The sequence below is a fragment of the Puma concolor genome, chromosome C2, assembly GCF_028749965.1.
Source record: "Puma concolor isolate L17-30 chromosome C2, mPumCon1.1.hap2, whole genome shotgun sequence".
NCBI lineage: Eukaryota > Metazoa > Chordata > Mammalia > Carnivora > Felidae > Puma > Puma concolor.
This window is the reverse complement of record NC_141675.1, coordinates 89,032,156-89,054,771: the sequence shown is the minus strand read 5'-3', so window position 1 is coordinate 89,054,771 and position 22,616 is coordinate 89,032,156. Positions and strand designations below refer to the sequence as shown.

Sequence of the window (22,616 nt, the reverse complement as noted above, 5' to 3'; positions counted from 1 at the left end):
TAATAGTGGTTGGGAGTAGTTCTCATTCAGAAAAATTCTAACGTTACATCTATATTCAGAAACTCCCAGGGGTGCCTGGGTGGCTCAGTCAGTCAAGTGTCTGACCCTTGATTTTAGCTCAGGTCATGATCTCACAGTTTGCAAGTTCAAGCCCCACAATGCGCTCTGTGCTGACAGTGTAGAGCCTGCTTGGGATTCTCGCTCTCCCTTTCTTTCTCCCTCTCTCTCTCAAAAATAAACATTAAAAAAAAAAAAGAGAACAACAACCTCCCAATGAAACTTTACCAATTTTAACATATTAAACTGCTATTAGAATAAGTCAGGATATTCGCTTCTGTTTCAGAGGAAAATTCATGGGAGCAATAAGGGTTAAATCCATTAGAGCAAATGAAGATCGCAGTTGATAACTACTGGTTCAATGACACATAATAAATTCAAATGTTTCCACAAAGTACCGCTCAGGTAATACAATGAACAAGCTTTAAATGCTTTACATTTTCTCAAGCTCTGTAAATTAGTTCAACGAAACTTTTTCAGCTCCACACATATTTCTCCCACAATCAGTTGTAACACATCTTAGTGGAGTCCACTTTGGATTATACTGAAATAATGTTTTCTTGTGTATTCTTTTTAAGAAAATAAAACCACCTTTATTGAGATTTAATTTAACCATTTAAAGTGTATCATTCCATTTTGAAAATATTCTTGCCTACAGTTGTTCCACAGAGGCTAATTCTTTAGTCACTTCAAACCTGGCACAGTAGCCTTGTGGTAACATCTGTCAACTAATCAAGAGCCAAGGAAACCACCTGAAATCATTTCCCTTATTTTTTAATTGACTATTGATGTTGCTCCATGTAGGATTTCATTTGAAACCCAGGGTTCCACAATAAAGGCTGAGAACCAATTGGCCTATACTGCCCTCACTCCATTAGTTACTTCTGTTTACACTGCTATTAAATTTCATCTATACTTATTCTTCCTTTAAAATATCTCTCACATCAATCTCATTCCATTTCTGGTCTTAATGTCTTGTTCATAAATTCAGATCCTCATTTACTTTGCAAGAGTATGATAGTGGCATTCCTAAGAAACCTCATCAAAACAATTGTTGCAATGAGAGAGAAAAAGAAAGACTGGGATTCATTTCAGAAGTTACTTTCAGTAGAAAAAAAAACTTAAAAAAAATTTTTTATCATTTATTTATTTTTGAGAGAGAGAGAGAGAGAGCAGAGAGGGGCAGAGAGAGGAGACACAGAATCTGAAGCAGGCTCCAGGCTCCAAGCTGTCAGCACAGAGTCCAACGTGGAGCTCAAACCCAGGGACCATGAGATCATGACCTGAGCTGAAGTTGGACGCTTAACTGACTGAGCCACTTAGGCGTCCCGGGGAAGAAAAAAAAAAAAACAAAAAAACTTTAATAGCTGATTAGTCAATCTAAAAGTCAAACACTCCTGACCAAATAAATCCTGATTGTTAAAGAACAATGGCTTCAACTTTCAATTCACCACTGTAATGATTTAATGTAAACTTTGTTTATACACAATATTCAGGAACATATTCATCATTCAAGAACTGTCATCCAAAATGTTAAAATAATGCAAATGTTAACAGCTTAGAAATACAAAATATCACATGAAATACAAAGGGAAAAATGACCAAAACTGCTATTATTCTGCTAGAACAGTCTGTTACCATTGTCTATTTCTTGGCTACAATCTAATTCTTTTTAATAGCATAAAAAACCTACACAACATCAGTTAGCCACTGAGCAAATTCTCCTATTAAATAATAGAAGTCTCAACGATTAAGTGCAGCATCAAGCAATGTTTTTGGTAGGTGGCCTCTACCCCTCCTTGTAACGATAGTTCTCTTCTCCACCCCTGCTTCGCATTTCATCTCCTTAATAACAAACAGCCCCTCAAATATCTCCTAGTCCCTAATCATTTATGCCCATGGCTTTAGCATAAGGAAATCCTGGTATTTTTCACTGAATCCTAACAATTTAAAAGAATACCTTTCAGTTCCAGGTTCCCATGAGTCCATCCTCCATTTCCTCCCAATTCTGGCATTAGAAAAATAAAATGTCTTAACAGGAAGATCGGTCTATAGGTATAAAGCTACCTTCTTAAGACTCTAGAGTTACTGCTGATCAGACTTCATGTCCCTCCCCTTTATCCAATGATACATAACTAAAAAGTAGATGAAGTAGGTAAGAACACACCTGACTGAATTTTAAGGATGAAGACCACTCTTCCATTGTATAAACAGAACAGGACTATATATGAGAATACTACTGTAGCTTCAAACAATAGCAATATATGCTATTTTTTTGGTGCCAGTATTTATTTTTTCACAATTGTGTCTGTCTTTTTAAATTTTAAATAATCTATAATCTAGTCAGCTCCCCAAGGTAATTAAGAGTTGACTGAATATACTTTCTAGAATAATTAAAAATGCACACTGAAAGTTCTTGCTCAGCAGTTATTCTTTATATGCCCTTAGAAAGTCAATATCAAAATAGATAATGAAATGTAAGTAAAGAAGAATCAGTTAAGCCTTGGAAAGAATTTACAGATGGATGAAAATATATGGGGAGGGGGGATCAATAAACTTCTAGTTGATTTATTTTCTATGTCCTGTAGAAAATAAAGAGTAGGAAGTATTTCCATCAATGACCAAAAGCAGCACAGGAGATGGAGCTGAAGAGATAAATTAACTACCTACTACTACATTAGGATGTCAGTCCTATGACATATTTGCTTCCTAACAGTATCATGAAGCTCATGTGACTCTCTCCAAAGATCTATAGGAGAGCAAAAAAGTTATAAAATATGTAGAAGCAGTTCCTATTATTGTGGCTGCTTTCAAAGAATGTTAAGATACTTCCACAAAATTCAAATTAAGAGTTGAAAATGATAATAACATTTAAGAACTTGTGAAAATCAGAAACTCTTCAGAGATAATGTCTAAGGAACTTAAAAGTATCCAGGAGGGGTGCCTGGGTGGCTCAAGTCAGTTAAATGTCCAGCTTTGGCTCATGTCATGATCCCATGGTTCGTGAGTTCAAGCCCCACATCAGGCTCTGTGTTGACAGCTCAGAGCCTGGAGCCTGCTTCCGATTCTGTGTCTCCCTCTCTCTCTGCCTCATATCCATTCTCTCAAAAATAAATAAACATTAGAGGCACCTGGGTGGCTCAGTCGATTGGGCGTCCGACTTCGGCCCAGGTCATAATCTCACAGTTCGTGGGCTTGAGCCCTGCACCAGGCTCTGTGCTGACAGCTCAGAGCCTGGAGCCTGCTTTGAATTCTGTGTCTCCCTCTCTCTCTGCCCCTTCCCTACTCACACTCTGTCTCTTGTCTCTCAAAAGTAAATAAACATTGAAAAAAAATTTTTTTTAATAAAAAATAAACATTAAAAAGAATTAAAGTATCCAGGAAAATAAGAACAAATAACCTTGATAAGTAAAATCAGATTGCCTTACTCTATATCCTATTTCTTCATCTTTTGTCCAAACCAGACAGTACATTTTGTCAGCCACTCTTCCATCAAAGACCCTAATAAAATATATGAATCCTGAAATTGTCATTAAGAGTTGTCAAATGAAAAACTTTTTCAACCAGTAATTTTTTTTTTTTTATCAGCCAATCCAAACATCTGAAAATGTAACGAATTCTAGATATGAAAAGCATGAATGTTGGTAATCCACTCAAATGAATTCTGGAATAATAAGTAGTAGTTGTCAAAACGCTTCAAATACTGAAGGTCTTCAGGTATTTGAACTCAAGGAAGTAACTGTGTATTCTTCCAAAAGATTGTGTACAAGAAACCATCAGATTTAGATTCAACTGTCTTAATGCTTCATCTTCTGTGGAGTATGAAATAATAAGGGGTAGGGGGGAGTCAGGGAAAGACCCATATTAAAGTAATTTATCTTGTTCTAGACTAACCACATTTTCTAAAGTAACTAAAAATGATTTTAAAACAATCAAAACTGAGAAACTGCTGCCCAGAAGTAACTTTCAAAAAATTTAGAAGTTCTATGTGTTAAGTTAAATGTGGGGAGTCCTTTTTCAGCTCTTTTCCTGAGAATTAGTGCATCCTATACTGTCCAAAAATGAAGAGAATCTTGGGCACTTCAGTGACTCAGTTGATTAAGCATCTGACTCTTGGTTTTAGCTCAGGCCATGATCTCAGGGTTCATGAGATCGAGTCCTGCACCAGGCTCTGCACAGACAGCATGGAGACTGCTTGGGGTTCTCTCTCTACTCTCTCTCTGCCCCTTCCCCACTTGCTCTCTCTCTCAAAGTACATAAATTTAAATATTTTTTTTTTAATTTTTTTTTTTTCAACGTTTATTTATTTTTGGGACAGAGAGAGACAGAGCATGAACAGGGGAGGGGCAGAGAGAGAGGGAGACACAGAATCGGAAACAGGCTCCAGGCTCTGAGCCATCAGCCCAGAGCCCGACGCGGGGCTCGAACTCACGGACCGCGAGATCGCGAGATCGTGACCTGGCTGAAGTCGGACGCTTAACCGACTGCGCCACCCAGGCGCCCCAAATTTAAATATTAAAAACAACAATGAAGAGGATCTAAAGTCCAAAATACATAACTCTGTTTCACTGCAATACTCCATTGGTTTCCAAATTTTGCCTACTTCTCACAACTTGGTCACAAAACTGAAGTAATATTACATTCCTTAAAGCTTAACAATGTTGTTTCATTTGTTTAAAAACCTTTAATACCTGAAAATAAACTTGATTAATACATTTGCAATTATCTGAATAAATTATTCGTTTAGTTCTAAACAGTAAACAAAAAAAAGTAACACATTCACTAAATTTCCACTTTTCTTCACAGATATACTTCACAGTATACAATACAGATATACTTCACAGTATACAATAATATACTTCCAACATGGAATTTAAATGCCCTGATATTTTATAATGCTTACAGGATAATAAATTTGTCACTCCTTAGCCTGGCATCAAGATTTGACAATACAGTTCTAAAATCAAGCTTTCTAGTCTTAGCTCTTCACCCCCACTCTACACCATCCCCTTTTCTGCTCTATTCAGAATGGCCACTTATACACTGTCCATCTTGCTTTTGTTTACTCCATATCAGGTGGGACCTGCTCTTACTCCTACATCCACAGACTTCATTTCAGGCAGGCACACCCAGTTACCTGCAAGCTGTAAGGCCAGGTCTGTTGAGTGGCTCTGCTCTTACCCGAACAAAATAAAAACCTCCATGTTTAAAATCAAAAGTTTTTGTCAACCCCAAATTTTCTTGGTGCTTGATCTACCCTTTGAATAGCATACTGGTTAAGAGAATGAATTCTGAAGACCTGGACTGTGTTGTTAACCAACTGCGCACACTGAGGCTAGTTACTATTTAATCATTTTGACCCGCAGTTTCCTTACCTGTAAAAAAAAAAAAAAAAAGAAAAGAAAAAAAAAGGGAAGAATAGTAGCCTCTCTTTGAAGGACTGCTGTGAGGATAAAGTGAGATAACTTATGTACTGTTTAATTCAGTTCTTGGCAGAGAACAGGTACTCAATAAATTTATTTGACATTATTATTAGGGTCATGATCTGAATTCTTAGGAATTTCTAGCTTTTTAACTATCTTAAAGTACCTGCCTCTTTTCGGTTCTTTTAACCTAGCACATTTAGCATACCTAGCAGGACACACGGCTTGTCCTGTTATGTGGCATCTCCAATTGTCCTGATGTCTTTCAAAATGTCTGTCACTCTCTCTGTGTTTCTGAACTTATTATCTGCTTACCTATCTTTGCCCAAACATTCCCAACTTCAATACACCAGATTTTTCTCCTGGTCCTGGCTTCATCATGCTTCTGCTCTACTACCTATAGTTCCCGTGATGACACCTAACTGCCATGTAACACATGGAAAACTCTAACATCTTCCACGAAGCCACCAATCTGAATCCTCACTGGCCTAAACACTTCAAGCACATGTTGTCTGTACTTGCTTGTACAGGACTTGTCAAATTGTGAGTCATCCCACTCACATGCTCACTCATTCAATAATGATACAAATAAAAGAATGAGACTACTTCGAGATTCCCAATTTGTTAAACTAGAGACTGTCAAAACAAACGATAAACTTTTTTTTTTTTAACTACAGACACTATGAACTAACAAAGAACATTTCACATGGATTTGAGGGGAAGGGACTCACATACACAAACTATACACAATTGAAAACTAGGCAACTTTCATTATACAGCCTCTGGTTCTCCGTATTTTGGTACTAATGCATAATGTTAAAATGGAGTTAATTTTCAGAATGACTTCTCTGAACAAATAAAAAAACTTTAAAAGTATGACATAGTTTTATTTATGTACGTATGTGTGTGTATACACATGTGTATATGTGGGTGTGTGTATGATTTCTTTTACATCTTTACTGAGATACTTGGTTTTATAGTGTTAAAGCTTTATATGTATTTTATGTGTAATCAAATCTTTTAGTGTGAACTATCAACAGTTTAACAGAGGGAAAAAACCTGGTTTCTGGCTTTGTTAAACCAGAGAAATGTCAGTCACAGCAATCTGTAGTTAGTTCCCTGCTTAATCTTTCTTGGCAGGCTCTGCCCAGGCCAGTGCTAGTATCTAGCTTCAGCAATCATAGTGCCAGCAGCAAGTAATGCAGGAAACATCCTCAGTAGCAAAAACAGTATTCAGTTCCTTCATCTCCACAAACAAGAGTTAAACTCTAACTAGGTCTGTAACATTTTCCTTTAATGAGACCTCTCTCTATTATAGCTAATAAACTACAGATTGGTGATTCAAATAAGAGGAAAAAATTGTATGTTTTATTAATAACTGAACTATAATGAAGGAAGTACAAAGTGTTGAGTTAATTTAGTCAAGGGTGAATCAACATTCTTACTCCACCTCACTAGCCCAACTGGTTTTTAAAAAAAGAAAATGCTATCGTTCAGCCTTTTAACACGGTTGCGAATAAAAGTCAGAGTCAAAAGGAAAAGCAGCTCAACATGTTTCAGGTGTAAAGAGTGCTAACTTAGGTGACAGGTTTTCCAGGTTCTTATGTTTCATCTATACAATTGTATGTATGAAGAACTAAAGCTTTTAAAAAGCTTTTTCTTAATGTTTATTTTTAAGAGAGAGACGGACACAGTGTGAGCGGGGGAGGGGCGGAGAGAGAGGGAGACAGAATCTGAAGCCGGCTCCAGGCGGAGAGCTGTCAACACAGAGCCCAAAGTAGGGCTCGAACTCACAAACTCATGACCACGATCTGAGCCAAAGTCCGACACTTGACCAACCGAGCCACCCAGGCGCCCCCAAAGCCTTAAAAAAAAAAAAAAAAAAAAAAAAAAAGGAAAAGAAACTAATGAAAATGCTTAACTCTGAATGATTTGGTTTATTTTCAAAATCCTTTTTATTTTAGGGAGGAAGAACATTCTATAAAAACTTCCCCACATACAAAAATGGCTCCTGACATCTTACTAATGAGATAAAAATAAATTATGAAAACTGCCATACTATAAAAAATAACCATGATTTGCTAAAACAGGCAGAATATCAAGATAGGTATTCCGTGGTTTACTATTTATTGGAATTTAGAGAACTAATACAAAATTAAAATAAAATATTGAGGGGCAGCTGGGTGGTTCAGTCAGTTAGGCATCCGACTTGATTTCAGCTCAGTCATGATATCTCAAGGTTCATGAGATCCAGCTCTGCATCAGGCTCTGCACTACAGCATGGAGCCTGCTTGGGATTCATATTCATTCTCTCTCTCCCCCTCTCCCCCTCCCAAAACAAATAAAATAAAATAAAATATTGAAAATTATATTAAGTTCTTTACACCTCAAACCCATACCCCCTTCTCCATGGCAGTAAGACTGCCACTTCCTTAGGGTAAAAGTGTGACAAGGGTGACAAGGTGCCTAGAGAAGAACATAACTGGATATATGTTATTTGAAAATTTAGTCTATATATGCATTTGAAAATGCAAAGGAAAAGACACCGTAGATAAAATAAAAGTACATGATGACATCGTAAATCTGTCAGTGACAATGAATGCTTACTTTGGTATGTACGTGACCCTAAACAAAATGATCAATTAAGATGTTTATGTTCAATCTTGGCTTCAAGTCCACACCTTCTCTCCCATATTCCCAAACATACCGTAAGCAAAGGGCCTAGAACACATTCACAAAGAAGATAGAAATCTCCCATAAATGCCAAAAATAGCAGTCCCAAGAATATTTGCCTTTTTCAATGCTTTAGGCTACAGCTTTAACCAGAATTTCATGGATCAGCCTCTAGATGAAACAGTACTCCCCCTAAAAATGATATTTCATAGGTTAAGCCACATTCTGGAAACATTATTAAGTGATAACCTGTCCAAGCTGAGTTTTACAATTTTCTATTTGAAAAGCAAATCAAGCTTTTGGTTTTTAAAAGCCACAGATTTCTTGATTGGTGACAAAAGCAGTCAAGCAGGTAATGATTTTCAATCGTGTTGCAAACAGAGCAGAGTACAGGCTTGGAGACTGGGAAAGCTAGAGGAGTCAGTAGAATGAGGCCTAGAGGAATGAGGGAGACCATAAGGAAAACTGAGCCTGTAGGAACTAGCAGTTCTTCTCATGACATGACCTTTGAGGATCAGTTATTAAATGACTCATTACCTTCTAGACAATTTAAAAATGGATAAAAATACACAAAATGTCTTTACTGCCATAACTACTTCGATGCATTCTTCTAAATTAAGAACCTAGAGAGAGAAAGCCTTGACATGGGCAAACTTTAGGGCACTGCCCCCCTCTCCAAAACTAAAAGCCATTTAAAACATGAAAGAAGAACAGTAAGGACAGAATAATACATGTTGGAGAACATATTTGTGGTTCTAAATATATATTCCCAGATAGGTATAGCTTACAGGTATCTCGATTACAAGACAAAAATACCTTACTGTCTTCAGAAAGAGTCCATAAAAAGAACCAAGAAAATGAAGAAGGAAAAGCAATTCCCTTTTTGTCAGTTCCATCTGGGGGGTTGAGGTGGGGTGAACAGTGAAGCAAACGGAGTCTCTCTTCAAAAGAAACTTTTCTCTGTTAAGGAACCATAGTTACTGGTTTGCTCTGGTTGTTCCTCTCAATTTCTTATCTTTTTCTAACTGTATACTCTATAACATGAGAACCCCAGCCTTTGCTTCCGTCCTTTTTAGATATTACTAAATATCTTAGGAAGGTATTTACTAAATAACTTAGGAAGGCTAAGCTGTAAGTGGCTTAGTGGCATAGCAAGAAAAACTCAAAACAGTCCAAAGATATTGTTCTGCTTCTAGTCCCATTCTGCAGTTAAGTGATTTCACATGTATATCTGGAGTCACAGAGTTAAGTTGGAATCTTAGCTCCATCATATATTTACCAGATTATATAAATTTAGAAAAATTTCTTAACTTCTTCTGTGTGCTTCATCTTACTTCCTCAACAAAAAATGTGGACAGTAATAGCTCCTCTTTCAAGATTAATGTGAGAACTAAATGAGCTATTTAACAAAATATTTATTAGCACAATATCTGATCTTAGTAAATTATCAATAAATATTAACTACCCATTATAACCTGTTTAAATCCAAGATACCCTTCCTGGCCTAGCACAGTTGTTTTTCCAGTGAGATTACAGAGTTGTGGCCAGCACATTAAAGAAAAATTTACTAGAACAGAACAGAAAATAGCAGAGTGCAGTAACAGAAAGTACTGTTTCAAAAATCTTTTTGTCAGATACACACACACACACACACACACACACACACACTCCCCTCTTTCCCCCCACCCCCTCTCTCTCAACTGAGCCTCCTGCAGTTTTTCTGTGTTCCCTTCCCTATATACCCTTAATAGCTAACACATCTGACTCTTGCTCAAGGGCACAACAGCATGTTGTATAAAACTCTACAACACTTCTCACACTGTGCTTGTTTATATGTATGTCTCTCCCATTAGAATATAAATTTCATGGAAACTACCTTATATTGCCTGTGTATTTCTGATACCTGAAAAATACTGAAGGCTCAGTAAATTTTTGTTGAAGGAATGAGTAAATCATCAAAACCTAATAGGTATTAAGAACATACAAAATTATTTAAGCAGTTTGTCATTACCTGATCAGGTTTTATTACTGTACAGAAATATAAATTTGGCTACAAGTTGCATAAAATCAATAAAGTTGTTCTTTCTCCCAAAGTGCCTATTACACTCCCTTCCATCTGGAAGTGATGAATACATGTTTACTTAAGAAACTGAAATGGATGTTGTGCATAATGATCTCTGAAAAGTAGAACTTTAAAGTATATACATGTGCTGCACAGTTGGAAGTTTTATTTAAGGAGACCGGCCACATTCATGCTTCTTTGTTAGGGGCAAAAAGAAAGGGCAGTTATCAGGCAGAAGAAGTTGCTTCTTTTATATGACAAACTGTCCAGGATGCCCTTTCATAGGTACTACAGGTACCTTGAGAAAACATCAAAATAATAACACTGGGCAGATACTTGCTTAATTACTTAATATAGAAAAATATGAAGAACATTAGTATTTTCAATATTCATATATCACCATCATTCCCAAATCTGTTTAAATGTTAAGAATCAAAGTGATACCAATTCACCAACTCTGCTTTTGTTCCATCACAAAAAGGCAAAACACTAGAAATAAATTCTAAAGAAACACTTTTCACCATGCTAATAGACATCAAAGTCAAAAGCTAACAGTCTACTAAGTCAAGGTCATATATAAAACTTGGTTTTACATTTGTCAAAAAATAAAATAAAATAAAATAATAAAATAAAATAAAATAAAATAAAATAAAATAAAATAAAATAAAATAAAAGCAAATAAACACATGCTCTAAAATAAGACTTAACTTTTTAAGGTATGGGTTCCTTTATAAGTGATCTAAAACATTTGTTTCTAAATCATTAACAACTTAGCCCAAAAAACTGGAAGTCTCCAATTTATTAGGATTACAACTCTCTTGACACAGTAAGCTATATACATGAACTAGTAAGGGAAAAAAAGTGTGGTATCTTAGGGCTCAGGCATTTTGCTTCTTGCCACTAATTAATATGAACGATAATTACCTAACCCTAAACTTTTGAAACATCTTAGGAAAAAGCTATTTCACAAAAATCTTCTTACATCCTTTTAAATATATTTTATTATCGGGGCGCCTGGGTGGCGCAGTCGGTTAAGCGTCCGACTTCAGCCAGGTCACGATCTCGCGGTCCGTGAGTTCGAGCCCCGCGTCGGGCTCTGGGCTGATGGCTCAGAGCCTGGAGCCTGTTTCCGATTCTGTGTCTCCCTCTCTCTCTGCCCCTCCCCCGTTCATGCTCTGTCTCTCTCTGTCCCAAAAATAAATAAACATTGGAAAAAAAAAATTTAAATATATTTTATTATGAAATTCTATTTCAAAGTAATTTATTGGGCTTGGACATTAAAGCCAAGTCTTAACAGTTAAGATTGATTTATTGAAAGGAAAAATCTAAACTATGATATACACTCTTAAGAAACAAAACTGATGAAAAGTGGCAAGCAGTTGCTATCTGTTAAAAATTTTTCCCCATATTTGGAATGATAAACTTAATGACCCTAAGAAGGGTGGCAACACTCACCAGTATGAATCTTCTCATGTCTCTGTAGCAGGTACTTCTGTATGAAACGCATGTCACATTGACTACATTGAAATGGTTTTTCACCTTAAAATAATTTCACATCCACAAATTAGTTACTGGATAAAACACAGTTCATAGTTACTATTTCTGAGGAAAGATAAATCTTGAAAGCCCAAATTCTTGAAAATTCCAAATTATCCATAAAATATTTTTATACTATTCATTAACAGAATTTTATTTCCTCAATTTTCCCCCCACAATTAGAAAATACACATTCTCACAATCATAGAAAGATGAGATCAAATCTGCTCTATATCTGAAAAAAAGGAAAAGGAAAGGAAAGGGAGAGAGAGAAGGAAAGGAAAAGGAAAAGAAGAAACAGAGGAAAGGAGAAAACAATCGAAAAATCAGAAGACTAGAAAGAACTCTACAGGTTATCTACGGTATCTTAAACATCTCTTCTTTCTTTTTATCCAAAAGAAGATCCACCCACCTTGTTCTCTGTGGCTAACTATCACTTTATGCCCTTTCAATTATTTTCTCCAGGACTTTGGGAACTTTCAAACATCTTTTTCCTTTTTTTTTTTTTTTTTTAATCTTGTCTCTTCAATCATTCCTTCTCTGCTGGAACCTTTCCTAGTAAGTATTCTTCAGGTCTGTCCTTTGCAAACAAACTTTCCAGAAATCCTGAAACACTCCAACCTTATTACTTTCTCTCATTCCTTTTCACCATTTCTTCTTAATAGAATAGTTTACCCCATGTTTCAAATCCTCCACCACCCACTTGTGCTTTAACCCTTATACTCTGCTTTCTTAAAAGCTACTCGTGCTCTCTTTGCTATTTATTCTAACAGCTCTTCTTCAGTTCTCTATTCCTCTCTATCCTCTATGAAGGTTGTGCCATTGCTGATTATACCCTCCTTGGAACTGTCTCTTCTTTTAGCTTCTGGGATACTGTAATTTCCTAGTTCATCAAACGTACCTTACTACTCTATCTTCCCACCCCATATCCTTTAATTTAACCTACGTGTCCAGTGTGTTTCCCCAAGGATCTGTGATTAGTCTTTAGTTCTGCTCTCTATAATGTCATGTTCTTAATTATCATTTTTTAATATCTGATTCCCAAATTCCTATTTCAAACTCCATCTGGATGTCTTGCAGAGAAAAATAAATGTTGATAGGCTTTTAATAATACATTCTTTAACAGTTTCTCTAACTGAAAAGAACACATTAAGCCAGATAAGTGTTTAATTATATTATATATAATTAATTAATTATGCACATTCGTGCCCATTGTTTTCTCATTTAAAGTTTTCCTGGTTTCCTTCTGATATTCTGGCCTATGAAATCTCTGATTTGAAATAAATACCTGGTTAGTTACAGTCTTAGAAATGAATGACATATACACAAAGATGAAAATAGTAAAGATAATAATCTCTTAATGGCCATAGGCCCATTTTAATTCAAGAAATACCTGTATGAATGAACACATGTCTCTGTAAGTGATAGTTCGTTCTAAAGGCAGCATTGCAGTGCTCACAAACGTGAGATTTAGGGGTTTTCAAACCAAGTGATCCATCCTCATTTATTGTAAGGATCTAGTTAAAAACAAAAAAAGATAAAAACAAAAGAAGTCTTAAAAACATAATACTCACAAAGGTAACGCTTTTAATTTTTTTATTTGTTTTTTAAGTGTTTAATTATTTTTGAGAGACAGAGCATGAATGGGGGAGGAGCAGAGAGAGAAAGAGACACAGAATCCAAAGCAGGCTCCAGGCTCTAGGCTCTGAGCTGGTCAGCACAGAACCTGATGCAGGGCTCGAACCCACAAACTGTGAGATCAAGACCTGAGTCGGAGTCCGATGCTTAACCAACTGAGCCACCCAGGCGCCCCAAGGTAATGCCTTTTAATGCAAACAATGGTCACCAGAAATTATGACATTTTTCCCCCAAACTTGAAAAGGTTATTAGAATAATGTTATCACTAATTGTAGGAAGGTACAATGTGACTCAGAATGGTAAAAATTAGTAGTAAAACCTTGGAACTTGGTTAAATAAGATCTCAGCACTCTGTCCCTTCTCCAAAGCTGATGTCTAACAGAGTCCCTAAGTGCTCTCTGCTAGGGTGAGTATAACTTTATTTTCAATTTCAAACTGTCACAAACATAGGACAAAAGTTTTATGTTTTAGATACATATGGCATAAATATCAATCAGCATAGGACTGGTTAAATAAATCATGGAAAATGAATACAATTTAATGTTATGTGGTTGTAACATAAAATGAGAAAACTCTCTATATATTTATATGGAAAAAGCTCCAGGATTTATTAAGTAAAATATTCAAGGTTTAGAATTTTGTACACAATTCTGCATATTTTTGTATATAAAAAAGTACATACAAGGATATATATTTGTATATGCATAATATTTAAGAAGGGTACACATAAAACATGTATAGTAGCCTTGGTTGTGATGGCGGGAACTTGGCAGAGAGGAGATAAAGTGGGAGGGGGACTCTACACTGTTTATACTTAAATGCTCTTCTGAACTATATAAATGCTACCTGTTGCATTCCCCCACCCCCCCGCCTTTTTTAAAGAAGAGAAAAAGAGCAATCTAAGTTTTCAAGTCATCCAGCATAGAATTTCGAGTCTGGTTCAGTCTAGGATGTCTAAGGTTATTTATTCTAAGACTACTAAGCTACTGTTGAGCACATTCCTAAAAACATTTATTGGATAAATAAATCAGAATGGCTATGGAGAAAGAAGATGGGTGACAAAGAAATCAACCTTATCTTCCTGGGCTTCATGAGGTTGAGACTATTACGGGCCTGGTTTGGGCAGGGCCAGAGAGCAGCTCACCTTTGGGTTTCATGTATTCCAATTTATCAATCATTTGTTCCACATGCAACATTAAACTGACTCATCGGACACACAGCAGAGTAAAAATAAATAATCTTTTTTTTTTTCATTATTGAGAAGAAATGAGATAGCAGAATATGATGTGAAGATAACAAACTAGTAGGAGATCAGATCAGGAGAAGCACAGCAAGTAAGAGGGAAACAATACTGGAGGTGGGGGCATATAGAGTGGGAACTATGAAACTGTGTCCCACATAGGGTACAACAATCTATGTAACATCTTAGGAAATACAAAGGCCTGTGGAAACTGATTAGGGCCTGTAAACACAGCTATGGCCCTTTCTCAAACCTAGAAAACAGGAGAGGTAAGAGGGGAAAGGCTTTAATTTTTTAAAACATTTTTTTACTTTAAATTCAGGAAGACAACTCAGCCTGTACTGTATGTAAATCAATGGTGATTATCATGCAAATTACACAGGATATTTGGGTTCTGGGCAAACTGCCAATGTGGTCAACAAAGCTTCAAAGTCTTATGCACCAGAGTCATAAAGAGAAACATTTGGCACAAAAATGGAAGTGGGTGTCACAGCTTCCTGATGAGAGTCAGTAAGAAGAGAAAGCTTCATCTCTGGCCAGTTTAAAATTTTTTGACCCCTCCAAGTCACAAAATAATATGCAAGTTAACACTGGGCAAAACAAAACAAAACAAAAACAAAAAAAACCCACACAAAATCTTTTAAAACAAGATTCAAAATATCTCGAACATAAAATAAATAACAAAAAGATGTTAAGCACTTTATATAAAACATAACCAAAAACAAGATAGCACCAGGTATTTTTCCACATATGTTGATAACAAATACAAAGATCCAAGTGCCAAAACCCATGGCAGCTCAATAGCTTTCGGTGGCATAGCAACTGCAAGGAAAGGCTCTGTAAGGAACCAATCTGGCCCAAGTTACTTAATGTGAAACGGATGTCATCCCTGACTGTACAAAGCCCTTTTATGAAGAGTTAAGGAGTCCCAGGTCATTGTTTTCTGGCATTGGAGGTAGTGCTGCCTTTTATTAAGGTGGATTTTATAGATGAAACAGCTAACACTGACTTGTGAATAAGAAAACTGAAAAATCTAGCATATTTTTAAATTCAAAGAAAAATTCTTGGACATTTTATATTTAATTTTTTTTCTTTTTTTAGGCCAGAATAACAAACATATTTGTATAAAAGATACTGAGTAAAATTCACTCCAGTGGCTCTTCCAATTTGTAATCTGTTTTAAATAAAACCATGTAATTTTGTTGTTTTACTCATCACTATAGCCCCAGTATCCAAAATGGTGTCTGGAACATAGTGAGACTATAAATGTCCAATGACGTGGCTACCTGCTACCCATACGAAACATCCTCACAGCTCACCACTTTATTCTTTTTAAAAATTTCTGCCAAAAGTGATGCCTTTCAATTTTTCAAAGTTACTGAACAGCGCCAGAGAGGTGGGTATGCCAAGAACAAAAGTCCCTTAGTGAAAAGAAATGGCACAATATACGAAAAATTTTCTTCCTTGGTATAAATGTGGCTTCTGTTCTTGTTCACAATCTTTCAAGATCTTTTCGTTGAAGGCGATCTACCAGTTAAATGTGTCTGCCTTAGAGATTAGCAGTCCCATTTGCTACTAACCCAGTACCATAAAATATTTTTGCTTTTCTTTTCCCCCTCAACATATGAACACGATTACAACCAAAGATTTTAGATTTCAAGGTGTAAGTCCTAAAATGCCTCCTATAATATCGCCACATGCTTTATCGTGCTTCCTGTCACTCCCGCTTTTGGAGAAATACGGCATATTATACAGACCAAGCAATTGGGCTTTATCATGAATAGAGAAATTAGTAGGAGTCCAAACAATACTCAACATATTTTTCTTAGCTGTTTATAAATTTAAGAGAGAATTTCTCAGTAAAAAATTTCAAAACTGAATGGAACTCCTCAATTAATCCACTTTCTTAATCTCATGGTCCATTAGTAGATATAGACACCCCTCAGTGAAAAAAAAGTTTTACTGTCCGAAAAGACAGACATGATTTTCTCCATTCTCTATCTGCTACGTACTATTAAAAGTATTAAGGCATATTTTAAGCTAGTGATTGTAAATTTTATCACACATTCTTTTTTTTTAAATGTTTATTTTTGAAAGAGAGAGCAAGTTGAGAGAGCAGGGGAAGGACAACAAATCCCAAGCAGGCTCCATGCTGTCTGCACAGAGCCTGATGCAGGGCTTGAAACCACAAAACAAATCTTGAGATCATGACTTGAGCCCTGAGCTACCCAGGTGCCCCATCATACATTCTTAAATCAATGTAAACCATCTTCTACACCAACAAAAACCAAAAGACAATGTAGAGGTGATAGTTTAAGTTTCTCATCTGTTGTGAGTCAGTTCACTGCAAGTGGGGGTGGAGAATGAGATCTTCTAAAATTCTCTTTATTCTGGGATGCCTGGGTGGTTCAGTTGGTTAGGCGTCCGACTTCGGCTCAGGTCATGATCTCATGTCTCATGAGTTTGAGCCCCACATCAGGCTCTGTGCTGACAGCTCGGAGCCTGGAGCCTACTTTCGACTCTGTGTGTGTCTCTCTCTGTCCCTACCTTGCTCACACTCTCTCTCAAAAATAAAACAGAACAACGCCAGTCAGAGTGGCCAAAATGAATAAATCAGGAGACTATAGATGCTGGAGAGGATGTGGAGAAACGGGAACCCTCTTGCACTGTTGGTGGGAATGCAAATTGGTGCAGCCGCTCTGGAAAGCAGTGTGGAGGTTCCTCAGAAAATTAAAAATAGACCTACCCTATGACCCAGCAATAGCACTGCTAGGAATTTATCCAAGGGATACAGGAGTACTGATGCATAGGGGCACTTGTACCCCAATGTTTATAGCAGCACTCTCAACAATAGCCAAGATATGGAAAGAGCCTAAATGTCCATCAACTGATGAATGGATAAAGAAATTGTGGTTTATATACACAATGCAGTACTACGTGGCAATGAGAAAGAATGAAATATAGCAACGTGGATGGAACTGGAGAGTGTGATGCTAAGTGAAATAAGCCATACAGAGAAAGACAGATACCATATGGTTTCACTCTTATGTGGATCCTGAGAAACTTAACAGGAACCCATGGGGGAGGGGAAGGAAAAAAAAAAAGAGGTTAGAGTGGGAGACAGCCAAAGCATAAGAGACTGTTAAAAACTGAGAACAAACTGAGGGTTGATGGGGGGTGGGAGGGAGGAGAGGGTGGGTGATGGGTATTGAGGAGGGCACCTTTTGGGATGAGCACTGGGTGTTGTATGGAAACCAATTTGACAATAAATTTCATATATAAAATTAAAAAAAATAAAATAAAACAGAACATTAAAAATAATAAATTAATTAATTAAAAAATCTCTTTATTCTTCAAATCCTATTAGAAATAAAAGAATAGTGCAATTTCAAAGACATACGACAAAATAACACAGCAATAACCACCACAACATCTTGACCATCCTGGTTATCTCTGATATCCCACCCTCACGCTGTCACTTTGATTCTTCAGATTTTTACTATCTCTCCATACTAGATTTTATATATTACAAATTTCATTTTAAAATGAAAAGCTTTTCAGGCCATGTCATGGGATCAAGCCCTGTGTCAGGATTCATACTGAGTATGGAGTCTGCTTAAGATTCTCTCTTTCGGGGCGGCACCTGGGTGGCTCAGTTAAACATCCAACTTCAGCTCAGATCATGATCTCACGGTCCATGAGTTTGAGCCCCGAATTGGCATCACTGCTGTCAGCACAAAACCAGCTTTGGATCCTCTGCCCCCCGCCCCGCCCCTTCCCTGCTCTCTCTCTCAAAAATAAGTTAACATTAAAAAAAAAAAAAAAAAAAAAAAAGATTCTCTTTCTCTAAAATAAAAAAATAAACAATAATTTAAAATGACAAGCTTCTGATAGTGCCAGAACATGAAATTCACTATCTTGTAAGTATGGTACAATAACTAATGCTCAGCATAATAACCATGAGTTTTAGAAAGAGTCATTTCTCTCAGGTTTCCTAAATACTAGGCAAAAAAAAATGTGCAACAGTTTTTAAAGAAAGGTTTACATCAAAATATTTTTTAAAGTTAGGGGGGTTTGGTTTTATGGGAAAATTATTTATCCAGAATACGGAACTCCCTGGGAAATGAGAGAAATAAAATATTAATACTTCTTTTACTAATGTTCCTCTTCATTTTTCTCTTAAATACTATTCTGTACTTCTATTCCTGGTCTTATAAGCAGTTCTTCAGCTTCAACACCACTTCTTCCACAATCAAGTTAACGCGTAGAAGAAAGTATGACAAATGCCTGGTAATATCTATTTCTCTGTCCCCTTTAATTAAGTTTTCTCAATTTTATATAATTTAAGATCTTTTTGATACCAAAATCACAAATCTTTTCTGGGAACCAATGGTTTATAATAAATTGCTGAGAAAGGATTCTCTATATTTACAATCTATGTGATTTGTGGAATATTCTATGCTTTCTGAGTTCAACATAACTTTGAATAATCAATTTCTACGCAGAGCACCTAAAGTATTATAACAAACATAGTTCCCTTCTTCAGCACTTGGTAAGAGATTCTGGCATATAATAGGCAACCAAATTGTTTGCTGAGAGAATGAATGAAAAAGGAGATACATTTCAGAATAAAGAAGCAATTAAAAGTACTCTGCTCTATCTCATTCAATTACTAAGACATTTGAAAAGACCTATAAAATGTATACAATACTGAATTAAGATAATATTGTTATATTTTACTGAAAAAGATTCTTAGGGGCAGCTGGGTGGCTTAGTCCATTAAGTTTCCAATCTTGATTTCAGCTCAGGTCATAATCTCACAATTCGTGTGTTACAGCCCCACTTTGGGCACAGCACAGAGCCTGCTTGGGATTCTGTCTCCCTCTCTATCTGCCCCAACCACCTTTGTGCTCTCCCTCTCAAAAACAAATAAATAGGGGTGCCTGGGTGGCTCAGTCAGTTAAGTACTTGACTCTTGATTTTGGCTCAGGTCATGATCTCACGGTTTCATGGGTTTAAGCCCTACGTTGGGCTCTGTGCACTGACCAGGTGGAATCTGCTTGAGATTCTCCCTCTCTCCGTGTCCCTCCCCTGCTCTCACTCGCTTTCAAAATAAACGTCAAAAATTTTTTTTTTAAATTAAGATTTTTAGAGTTCATTGATGTTAACTCAATAATCCTCATAAAAACTTTGTGGTGTGAAATGTTACTTCCTGATTCACATAACAACTCAGTATCAAAGTAATATCTCATTTGTTCAGAAACTTCTAGTATTAAGACTTGAGATTCCCAAGCTTAAACATAAATCACAATTGCCTTGGACTCTTTTAAAGTACAAATGGAAAGCCCGACAACAAGAATCCCCAGGGATGAGGCCTGGGTATTTAAACCTGGAAAAGCCAGGGCAGGGTGCCTGGGTGGCTCAGCTGGGTGAGCATCCGACTCTTGGTTTCAGCTCAGGTCATGATCTCACAGTTTGTAAATTCAAGCCCCGCAACAGGCTCTGTGCTAACAGTGTGGAGCCTACTTAGGATCTCTCTCTCTCCCTCTCTCTCTCTACCCCTCCCCCACTGTCTCTCGAAATAAATAAATAAACTTAAGAAAAAAATTTTTTAACTGGAAAAGCCCTATAGGGGATTCTAATGACAGCCAGGAGGACACCCACTAACATGAATGTACTGAGAATGAATTAAGTTTACTAAGACTTTTCACACATTTCTAATAACTTCAGTTCTCCATAGTCCTAATCCACAACAAAACAGAAAAAGATTCAAAGGGGCAATGGAACTAAGTATAGCAATGTAAAAATGAATAGCATGTCATTAAAAAAATGAGACAATGAGCAAGTATAAGCAGTCAAAAAATACTTAAAGTCTACCAGCCAGGAGTTTTCAGGGTAAGGGGGAAAAAGCCCTAATATCTCAAGTCCTCCCAAAGGGCTTCGTTAGAATACATACAAGTTTTGTAAACATTTACATCATCAACATAGACATTAGACTAGACATTATAGTTCAAATGCGTTATATTTAAAAAGAAAACACATTAAAAATTTCCAATGAAGTGGTTAAAATTAAATTTGGCATTTAAAAGGGGCAAGATTTTATTATGTAGGGAACTTACTTTCATAAAACAGCTTAATCCAGGATAGTACCAAATAACTTGACCTAGCTAACATTCCTTAGTTTGACTACCCTCTTCTTCAAAGATGTTGCCAAGTGCATTTTAGCAATTTTCAATTTTTAAGATGACAATGCTTTGCCATATGATAAAGGCTTAGAAAGCAATTATTGCTTCAAATCCACAGCAGCTAAACATGACATAACAATACAGTACTTCTCACTACAAAGCTTACCTTGAAAGGAGCCACAATTACAGGGATGTAGAAGCTCTAATATTTTAACTAAAAGTCTACCACATTAGTTATATTTCCTATACAAGATCCCCAATCTAATATGACACAATGGTGGCACACACTCAAAATATTCATAATAACAAAATTCAAGATCTGGGAAAGGTTTTAGGGGAAAGTGGAGTCCTCTAAGCACAACAAGTTATAGTTCTTTGAGAAACTTAAAACTGTTTTTAAGGAATTTAAAACAAACAACACTTTCACTTATAAACACGAGATAACCTTTTCTTTCTCTTCTTATAAAAAGGCAGAAACAGTTACTTTAATGAAAAATATTATGTGCAAATTTTTTAAAACAAACTTGAGAAAATGTAAAATAACACACTGGTTCTCCCTCAGCTCAAAGTTCTAAGACTCCAGATGCAAAAATTATTCACCTGGAGACTTCAGACCAATGTTAAAAACCATCCAAAACCATTCTCTGTTACATGTAACGTGTCAAGACAATTCTCCCCACTTGCCCTTCTTCTCTCTCTCTCAAAATAAATAAATAAAATTTTAAAAATGTTTAAAAAAATAAAAATAAAAAATTACTGTTTTTCTTATTGTTTTTGTTATTCTCAAACCCTCATCTCCCATGTATTATTTCTGGTTATTTCACTCTCCTAAGAATTCCCTAAAAAGACCTTTCCAAAACATTTTCTTGTATGTAATATACGTAAAATAGGCCAAATCCTTTATCTAGCAAGTACATACACATATACTTACAATACATTATAAATGAGTTTACCTACAAATTAGACAAGCAAAATAGCTTAAAACCTCTAAAACTCTGATCTGTATTTACAAACACCTAGAACACATCACCAAATAAAGATTCCAAATAACATCCTACTAGAAGATAACAATCTGAGTTTTAGTCAGAATTTCAGAATACATTACACTCATTAGCACCAGGAAAAAAGATGGCAATGTCAAGGAGAATGTAGAACTTACACAAATCATGTTTTTTTAAAAAGACTTTATTCCCCATAGAGTGGCAGTGAACCCAAAGTAACATAATCTCTATTGCAAGTTTATAAATTAATTTTTTCTCAAAACCCTGTATTGTTCTATACATGAAGAACTTGATTCATTCATTAATGTGGGGGAAAAAAGTATCATATAAATCACTGGGGAAAAAAATTAACCCCCAGAAAAGAAGGGGAAGGAAAACAGGAGGGATTTCACAAAACATGAAAACATATAAAATGCCAATAATTATGGCAGGAAAAAAGTTTAGTATGGCCAGTAATAAACCAAAATTTAAACTATAATGAGATGTCCACTTTAAGCTACAAAAAAGAAAGGTCTCACACTTGAGAGTAAAGACAGACACACATCAGGTCCACTGTAGGTAGCAATGTAACTGGTACAACATTTCTGGAAGGAGTGATACTGTGAAGAACCCTTTTTAAAAATTCATGCCCTCTGACTCAGTAACACACAAAGATCTATACCCAAATATTTTAAGTGTGGCATGATTTAAAATGAAGGCAATGAGAACACAACTTCCAACAACACAGCAATCCCCGAATATAGTATGATGTATCAAAAGACATCTTTATAAAAACCATTAAGAACTTCAATGTAAAAATCA

At 36.1% G+C, this 22,616-nt stretch overlaps 1 protein-coding gene across 5 annotated transcripts in view; it reads right to left on the bottom strand.

Annotated features, from left to right (window-relative positions):
* Window positions 1-22,616, bottom strand: part of ZNF148 (zinc finger protein 148) — a 127,098-nt gene that overhangs the window by 22,967 nt on the left and 81,515 nt on the right. For all 5 annotated transcript variants that reach the window (XM_086675170.1, XM_025913001.2, XM_086675168.1 and 2 more), the window contains 2 exons: window positions 13,145-13,268; window positions 11,671-11,754 (listed from right to left, as the gene is read on the bottom strand). In XM_086675170.1, the coding sequence (XP_086531296.1) occupies window positions 11,671-11,754; window positions 13,145-13,268 (208 nt within the window). The remainder of the gene's footprint in view (window positions 1-11,670; window positions 11,755-13,144; window positions 13,269-22,616) is intronic.